At 39.9% G+C, this 9,912-nt stretch overlaps 1 protein-coding gene across 1 annotated transcript; it reads right to left on the bottom strand.

Moving 5' to 3' along the window:
• Positions 1-462: 462 nt before the first annotated feature.
• On the bottom strand, positions 463-7,246 carry LOC128692983 (uncharacterized protein C19orf47). The gene is made up of 2 exons (XM_053782393.2): positions 7,111-7,246; positions 463-2,175 (listed from the first exon to the last, which is right to left on the bottom strand). Exon 2 carries the CDS (start codon positions 2,163-2,165, stop codon positions 996-998), a length of 1,170 nt encoding a protein of 389 aa, XP_053638368.1. The 5' UTR covers positions 2,166-2,175; positions 7,111-7,246; the 3' UTR covers positions 463-995.
• Between the last annotated feature and the right edge of the window lie 2,666 nt (positions 7,247-9,912).

A 9,912-nucleotide genomic window follows, 5' to 3' on the forward strand; every position in this document is an offset into this window, starting at 1 on the left:
ACATACTGATACCAGATAAACTACTGTACTGCCTGTACTAGTTATACAATACTAAATACATTACAAACATACTAAACCCTATTAGATCCTATTACAATAATACTGAATACAGGAGCATTATTAGATCCTCTTACAGTATTACTACCTAATACTTCTGATAGTATGAATATACTATAACTACTGCTACAGTACTACTGCTGCTAACAATAATAATAAAATAAACATAAATAGTAAATAAGCCAATCTATTGATTCTGCTTGCACAATACAACCTAGTTAAAAAAAAATCTGACATGTAACAATTAGCACATTGCATTGTTAATTAAGATTCCTTAAGCAAAACAAGATACATTTTGTGGTTATACTGTAATTCCTCAAAGAAGTGGTTTTTGTATTCAATTATAGGTGACATTCTCAAACAGTTAGTGTATACAATATAGTCTATTAGATACCACTTTTAAACAGTTTTCCGTTTAGTTTTAGCTTGTAAAAAGTAAACTTATACTTTTCAAGATATTGAAAGCATATGATTCTTAAGAATAACACCTAAAATAACATTTTATAAGGTATATGCATTTACTAAATTACTTACAACCAAGAGCAATATAAAAACTTAAATAGAATGAACCACATATAAAGAAATCCAGTATACCAAATATGTACTACAGTATATCCAAATAATTTTCTTAATTATAATAGGGTTTGTGAAAGAATATTTGCAGTTTTATGTTTGCTGCAGTATGGCCATTAGTGGCATGACCAAAGCCACCGAGAATTAAATTAATGACTGCTAGCAACATGATTCACTGGCAACGTATAATGTTTAGCAAACATAAATTTATTCTGAACTGTATATTCAACCTTTCTTCCAGTTCCATACACTGTACTGATATGAGTGGCAGTGATTAAAGCAATATTAATGCACAAATTTTTATTACTATATACACACTTGCTTTTAACTTTCCTTATCACAACATGGAAAGCTACAGTTCCACATTAATTACCAAGTCTGCTGAAAACATCTGTTTTTAATACAATCTTTTCTTCACTCACAATTTCACCTGTTTTTTTGTTTACTTTGACTATCTTCTTAACATATTTTTTGCCTGGAGAAGGACTAGACGATGTTGCAGCTGCTGATACAACAGTTCTTCCTGGTGACAAGGATTTTTTTGACTTTACTGGTGATGAATTAACTTTCAAGCGACTGGAAGAGATACTACTTGATATAGTAGGTTTGGCTGGTGATTTTGATTTACGAGCCTCCTCTGTCTCTCTTGCAAATATTCCGGCACTTGTACAGGAACTGTTTGATGTGATACTCTGGAGCCCTAATCTGCTTTTAATACCTGTTGTTGTATCTGCAGTCATAGTTGCAACTTTAGTCCCTCCTGGATTGGGTACAACTTTTTTCCTGGCAAAACTAGGTTTATCATAACTGTCTTTGGCTGAATACTTCAGGATTCCTTGATACTCCAGTGGCTTTCCAGTACAAGGTTCCCGTTCAGAAGCACCTCCTCCATTTGTGTTGTCATCTTTGTTACCTAATCGCCCAAAAACTGATGGTGATGTTTTTTTACTACTTTCAGCACCAGCAGCTGTACGAATTAAATCCTTCCCATGCATAGTGATTGTAATCTTGGGAGTTTCACTAGTAGTGCTTGTCACAGAGTTATCACCTAAACGATTGAATACAGAACTTCTTTTGTTGGAACCGGATGAATCTTCATCTTCAACTGACCTTTTAATGCCACTACCCAGTCGTGCTGACAAGCTCTGAGAGAGATTGGAGTTACCATTAGGTGGAGAAGGAGGCCCTTCTTTCCGAACATAGTGTTCTAACATTCTAGATGCAGGTGTACTTTTTTTAGTAGATGAATGTGATGCAGCTGTGTCATACTGAGAAGTTTGTGGTGAAGAAGCCTGCAAGACCCTTTGACGAGATAATTGACCCGTAAAAACTTTGGCATGTTTCAGTATTGCTATAACATCCCCCATTACAGTGATGCCCATATCTCTCAAATATTCCCTATTGAGATCCATGAGCATGTCTTGCTTTATACGATTGTCTGTAAAGGTGATGGCATAATTGGTTGCTTCTCCTGCTGGGATTCCTGCCTCAGTGAAGAACTTTAACCAAGTTGAAGTATCACTAATCGAAGACATCTTGATTCACCTGTGGAGAGAAAACTTAGAATCAGCACCTATCTTATTTGTGATTAACATGCAAATTTAAGACTCTTTCTTAACATCTATTGATAAGCCTAACCAGAAATACACTTAATAACCTCCAATGTACTACATAAAACTCAAATGGCACTGGTGCCTTCTTCCCCCCCCCCACCATGTCCCGTACACTCCATCCTTCATTATAACCCCTTCATAACTCCTCTCACTTCCCTTACCCTAATGTACTACTCATGTCTTCCAATACTGCATCCATCTCTCTTGTGAACACTCCTCTACTGCAAATAATCAGTACATAATAACACCTGCACATGTATTGTTTGAAGTGTTTCTAACATCTGCCCAGAGAAAAATCCGATGTTCTCCTGTACCACTACACAATGGACCTGAGGACATAGGCTGATGGCACTCGCCACAAAACTTTATCCACCTATCTTTTATTACATGTTCTTTTTAGTTTTGCTATTATGTGCAGTGTTTGCTTTGTTCCCAGTGGTAATAATAATAATAATAATAATAATAATAATAATAATAATAATAATAATAATAAAATAATCAAATCATAGAATGGGTGGGGCTCAAACCTATGTCTGGTTAGTGCTAAAACTTGCAGGCCAGTGTGCTAACCATAGGTCAATGCTGGCCTCACAAGATTCAACCAATTAGGCATATTACCATACACCACTGGAATATAAGCATGTGCCCCAAACAGTTGCATAAATCTTATTCCTTCTATCCAGTCCCTCTCATGATAGTCCCTGATTCTGTGAATCAAGTGTGAGAGTAATGGTGGTTGGGGATTTCAATGCTAAAGTGGGTAAAAATGTTATGGAGGGAGTAGTAGGTAAATTTGGGGTGCCAGGGGTAAATGTAAATGGGGAGCCTTTAATTGAGCTATGTGTAGAAAGAAATTTGGTAATAAGTAATACATATTTTATGAAAAAGAGGATAAATAAATATACAAGGTATGATGTAGCACGTAATGAAAGTAGTTTATTAGATTATGTATTGGTGGATAAAAGGTTGATGGGTAGGCTCCAGGATGAATAGTTTTAAAAATGCAGTATTAGAATGTGGGGCAGAAGTTTGTGGTTATAGGAGGGTGGGCGCAGGAGGAAAGAGGAGTGATTGGTGGAATGATGAAGTAAAGGGTGTGATAAAAGAGAAAAAGGTAGCTTATGAGAGGTTTTTACAAAGCAGAAGTGTTATAAGAAGAGCAGAGTATATGGAGAGTAAAAGAAAGGTAAAGAGAGTGGTGAGAGAGTGCAAAAGGAGAGCAGATGATAGAGTGGGAGAGGCACTGTCAAGAAATTTTAATGAAAATAAGAAAAAATTTTGGAGTGAGTTAAACAAGTTAAGAAAGCCTAGGGAAAGTATGGATTTGTCAGTTAAAAACAGAGTAGGGGAGTTAGTAGATGGGGAGATGGAGGTATTAGGTAGATGGCGAGAATATTTTGAGGAACTTTTAAATGTTAAGGAAGAAACAGAGGCAGTAATTTCATGCACTGGTCAGGGAGGTATACCATCTTTTAGGAGTGAAGAAGAGCAGAATGTAAGTGTGGGGGAGGTACGTGAGGCATTACGTAAAATGAAAGGGGGTAAAGCAGCTGGAACTGATGGGATCATGACAGAAATGTTAAAAGCAGGGGGGGATATAGTGTTGGAGTGGTTGGTACTTTTGTTTAATAAATGTATGAAAGAGGGGAAGGTACCTAGGGATTGGCGGAGAGCATGTATAGTCCCTTTATATAAAGGGAAAGGGGACAAAAGAGACTGTAAAAATTATAGAGGAATAAGTTTACTGAGTATACCAGGAAAAGTGTATGGTAGGGTTATAATTGAAAGAATTAGAGGTAAGACAGAATGTAGGATTGCGGATGAGCAAGGAGGTTTCAGAGTGGGTAGGGGATGTGTAGATCAAGTGTTTACATTGAAGCATATATGTGAACAGTATTTAGATAAAGGTAGGGAAGTTTTTATTGCATTTATGGATTTAGAAAAGGCATATGATAGAGTGGATAGAGGAGCAATGTGGCAGATGTTGCAAGTATATGGAATAGGTGGTAAGTTATTAAATGCTGTAAAGAGTTTTTATGAGGATAGTGAGGCTCAGGTTAGGGTGTGTAGAAGAGAGGGAGACTACTTCCCGGTAAAAGTAGGTCTTAGACAGGGATGTGTAATGTCACCATGGTTGTTTAATATATTTATAGATGGGGTTGTAAAGGAAGTAAATGCTAGGGTGTTCGGGAGAGGGGTGGGATTAAATTTTGGGGAATCAAATTCAAAATGGGAATTGACACAGTTACTTTTTGCTGATGATACTGTGCTTATGGGAGATTCTAAAGAAAAATTGCAAAGGTTAGTGGATGAGTTTGGGAATGTGTGTAAAGGTAGAAAGTTGAAAGTGAACATAGAAAAGAGTAAGGTGATGAGGGTGTCAAATGATTTAGATAAAGAAAAATTGGATATCAAATTGGGGAGGAGGAGTATGGAAGAAGTGAATGTTTTCAGATACTTGGGAGTTGACGTGTCGGCGGATGGATTTATGAAGGATGAGGTTAATCATAGAATTGATGAGGGAAAAAAGGTGAGTGGTGCGTTGAGGTATATGTGGAGTCAAAAAACGTTATCTATGGAGGCAAAGAAGGGAATGTATGAAAGTATAGTAGTACCAACACTCTTATATGGGTGTGAAGCTTGGGTGGTAAATGCAGCAGCGAGGAGACGGTTGGAGGCAGTGGAGATGTCCTGTTTAAGGGCAATGTGTGGTGTAAATATTATGCAGAAAATTCGGAGTGTGGAAATTAGGAAAAGGTGTGGAGTTAATAAAAGTATTAGTCAGAGGGCAGAAGAGGGGTTGTTGAGGTGGTTTGGTCATTTAGAGAGAATGGATCAAAGTAGAATGACATGGAAAGCATATAAATCTATAGGGGAAGGAAGGCGGGGTAGGGGTCGTCCTCGAAAGGGTTGGAGAGAGGGGGTAAAGGAGGTTTTGTGGGCAAGGGGCTTGGACTTCCAGCAAGCGTGCGTGAGCGTGTTAGATAGGAGTGAATGGAGACGAATGGTACTTGGGACCTGACGATCTGTTGGAGTGTGAGCAGGGTAATATTTAGTGAAGGGATTCAGGGAAACCGGTTATTTTCATATAGTCGGACTTGAGTCCTGGAAATGGGAAGTACAATGCCTGCACTTTAAAGGAGGGGTTTGGGATATTGGCAGTTTGGAGGGATATGTTGTGTATCTTTATATGTGTATGCTTCTAAACTGTTGTATTCTGAGCACCTCTGCAAAAACAGTGATAATGTGCGAGTGTGGTGAAAGTGTTGAATGATGATGAAAGTATTTTCTTTTTGGGGATTTTCTTTCTTTTTTGGGTCACCCTGCCTCGGTGGGAGACGGCCGTCTTGTTCAAAAAAAAAAAAAAAAAAAATGACCATGGCGTAATAGCGCACAAAATGCGTGCTAAAGGGATAACAGGAAAAGTCGGTCGATGGATCTATAATTTCCTCACTAACAGAACACAGAGAGTAGTCGTCAACAGAGTAAAGTCCGAGGCAGCTACGGTGAAAAGCTCTGTTCCACAAGGCACAGTACTCGCTCCCATCTTGTTCCTCATCCTCATATCCGACATAGACAAGGATGTCAGCCACAGCACCATGTCTTCCTTTGCAGATGACACCCGAATCTGCATGACAGTGTCTTCCAATGCAGACACTGCAAGGCTCCAGGCGGACATCAACCGAATCTTTCAGTGGGCTGCAGAAAACAATATGAAGTTCAACGATGAGAAATTTTGATTACTCAGATATGGTAAACACGAGGAAATTAAATCTTCATCAGAGTACAAAACAAATTCTGGCCACAAAATAGAGCAAAACACCAACGTCAAAGACCTGGGAGTGATCATGTCGGAGGATCTCACCTTCAAGGACCATAACATTGTATCAATCGCATCTGCTAGAAAAATGACAGGATGGATAATGAGAACCTTCAAAACTAGGGAGGCCTAGCCCATGATGACACTCTTCAGGTCACTTGTTCTATCTAGGCTGGAATATTGCTGCACACTAACAGCACCTTTCAAGGCAGGTGAAATTGCTGACCTAGAAAATGTACAGAGAACCTTCATGGCGCGCATAACGGAGATAAAACACCTCAATTACTGGAAGCGCTTGAGGTTCCTGAACCTGTATTTGCTGGAACGCAGGCGGGAGAGATACATGATTATATACACCTGGAAAATCCTAGAGGGACTAGTACCGAACTTGCACACGAAAATCACTCACTACGAAAGCAAAAGACTTGGCAGACGATGCAACATCCCCCCAATGAAAAGCAGGGGTGTCACTAGCACGTTAAGAGACCATACAATAAGTGTCAGGGGCCCGAGACTGTTCAACTGCCTCCCAGCATACATAAAGGGGATTACCAACAGACCCCTGGCAGTCTTCAAGCAGGCACTGGACAAGCACCTAAAGTCGGTTCCTGATCAGCCGGGCTGTGGCTCGTACGTTGGTTTGCGTGCAGCCAGCAGCAACAGCCTGGTTGATCAGGCTCTGATCCACCAGGCGGCCTGGTCACAGACCAGGCCGCGGGGGCGTTGACCCCCGGAACTCTCTCCAGGTAAACTCCAGGTATGATAATTTATATAATTGTATGTATGTATACCTGTCAATGAATAAACTTAACCCAATGGAAATAGTCACTTTGTCTGACTCTTAGGTAATTTACACACATGTTAAAGTATGCCTGATAACTGTACTTATATGTACCTGTATCTAAATAAACTAACTTACACCGGTACTAGAAAAAAAGACAAAACTTCCTGAGTATCCACAAACAAACATCCACCCACCACCTCTAACATTCAAATTAACAACACCGAATCATCCTAAATAACATTAACATCCAGGTTGCATCTCACCTTGAAGGATCGTTGGACCAACTTGGTACAATAATGAAGGTCAGACATAAAAATAAAATCAGCAGCAGCAGCAGCAGAGATATTTAGGGAGTGAAGGTACGCGGCGGCCGCCTCGCCTCCCACCATAATATTACCCTTCATGGCCTCGTGGCTCCCTTTCCCTTCACAATAATAATGTACATAGTAAGTAAATTTATTCAGATATACACAAATATAGCTACATAGAATTATCATACATAGCAGCATATGTGTAAAGAACCTAGGATAACCCAAACATGTAAGTTAAGTAAGTAAGTAAGTACGTATGCAAGTAAGTAATTACGTGAGTAAAGTAAATAAATAAGATATTTAGGCTTAGGTACACATCAGTACAGTTATCATACATAGTGTAAATTACTAAGGATATTCCCCCCAAAAAGTCATACAAAGTAGCTTATTTCCATTGGGGTCGTTGATTTTAAACATGTGTATTCATATATGTATTTAAATATGTGTATTGTATTCACAAAAAAAAATTCAGACTTGTAAGGGTCTTATAGACAGGTATGTCAGTTGAAAAAAAGATTAATGACTTAATTAAAGTAAAAGAAAGTAATTAAATAAGTCAAGTCAGTAGGCAAGTAAATAAGTAGAGTAAGCTGGGAGGCAGTTGAACAGTCTCGGGCCCCTGACACTTATTGTATGGTCTCTTAACGTGCTAGTGACACCCCTGCTTTTCATTGGGGGGATGGTGCATCGTCTGCCAAGTCTTTTTGCTTTCGTAATGACAGTCTTCAAGCTGGCACTGGACAAGCACCTAAAGTCGGTTCCGGATCAGCCGGGCTGTAGCTCGTATGTTGGTTTGCGTGCAGCCAGCAGCAACAGCCTGGTTGATCAGGCTCTGATCCACCAGGAGGCCTGGTCTCAGACCGGGCCGCGGGGGCGTTGACCCCCGGAACTCTCTCCAGGTAAACTCTCCAGTAAAAGTAAGTTAGTAAATAAGTAAAAGTTACTAAGTTAGCAACTTAAGGAAGTTTATTCAGGTACAATTTTACAATTTTAAATGATTACAATTGTCTTACATAGTAACATAATATGTAAATTACCTTTAATACTCCCCCCCCCCCGTAAAAAAAAATCCTGGCGACTTATTTCCGCTGGATTAATCTCCACTGCTGCCTTGTAAGTCTATTTAGGTACAGGTACACATTAGTACAATTATCATACATAGTGTAAATTACCCAAGTAAGAGAAAGCAACCTGTTTTCATTGGGGCCCTTCATTTCCAATGGGGTCCTTGATTTCCATTGTGGTCCTTGATTTCCTTTGTGGTCCTTGATTTCCATTGGGGTCCTTGATTTCCACTGGCTAATTAACAAACACGTGTGGCCTCAAAACGTGGTTTTGAGGCCACACGTGTGTTACTGGTGCATATAAACCATACAATGTAGCTTTCCCCTAGGAAACCCCAATATAGTTAATGGGAAATGAAATAACTCAGATTGATTTCTTGGGTATGCTCAGGTGAAATCTATATAGTGTATGTGCATTTTATGTGCCTGTTACTACACTGCAGAACAATCAAAGGCACTTCTCAGTGCCAACAACAACATAACTATCTTTAACTACAATATCAGATCTTTAAGCAAGCATTACGATGACCTCATAGCATTACTAAATCCAATTTAGTTTAGGAGTCAGGAATCGCGGGAAGAACTAAAAGCCATAAATGAAATCGAAAGAAACCCAAAGTATTTCTTCTCCTATGCCAAATCAAAATCGAGAACAACGTCCAGTATTGGGCCCCTACTTAAACAAGATGGGTCCTACACAGATGACAACAAGGAAATGAGTGAGCTACTCAAGTCCCAATATGACTCAGTTTTTAGCAAGCCGCTAACCAGACTGAGAGTCGAAGATCAAAATGAATTTTTTATGAGAGAGCCACAAAATTTGATTAACACAAGCCTATCCGATGTTATCCTGACGCCAAATGACTTCGAACAGGCGATAAATGACATGCCCATGCACTCTGCCCCAGGGCCAGACTCATGGAACTCTGTGTTCATCAAGAACTGCAAGAAGCCCCTATCACGAGCCTTTTCCATCCTATGGAGAGGGAGCATGGACACGGGGGTCGTCCCACAGTTACTAAAAACAACAGACATAGCCCCACTCCACAAAGGGGGCAGTAAAGCAACAGCAAAGAACTACAGACCAATAGCACTAACATCCCATATCATAAAAATCTTTGAAAGGGTCCTAAGAAGCAAGATCACCACGCATCTAGAAACCCATCAGTTACACAACCCAGGGCAACATGGGTTTAGAACAGGTCGCTCCTGTCTGTCTCAACTATTGGACCACTACGACAAGGTCCTAAATGCACTAGAAGACAAAAAGAATGCAGATGTAATATATACAGACTTTGCAAAAGCCTTCGACAAGTGTGACCATGGCGTAATAGCGCACAAAATGCGTGCTAAAGGAATAACAGGAAAAGTCGGTCGATGGATCTATAATTTCCTCACTAACAGAACACAGAGAGTAGTCGTCAACAGAGTAAAGTCCGAGGCAGCTACGGTGAAAAGCTCTGTTCCACAAGGCACAGTACTCGCTCCCATCTTGTTCCTCATCCTTATATCCGACATAGACAAGGATGTCAGCCACAGCACCGTGTCTTCCTTTGCAGATGACACCCGAATCTGCATGACAGTGTCTTCCATTGCAGACACTGCAAAGCTCCAGGCAGACATCAACCAAATCTTTCAGTGGGCTGCAGAAAACAATATGAAGTTCAACGATGAGAAATTTCAATTACTC

Source organism: Cherax quadricarinatus, chromosome 38 (assembly GCF_038502225.1).
Source record: "Cherax quadricarinatus isolate ZL_2023a chromosome 38, ASM3850222v1, whole genome shotgun sequence".
NCBI classification, from domain to species: Eukaryota; Metazoa; Arthropoda; class Malacostraca; order Decapoda; family Parastacidae; genus Cherax; species Cherax quadricarinatus.

Coding starts and splice junctions, on each gene's coding strand:
- LOC128692983 (XM_053782393.2), bottom strand. CDS start 2,165: ATGTCTTCGATTAGTGATACTTCAACTTGGTTAAAGTTCTTCACTGAG.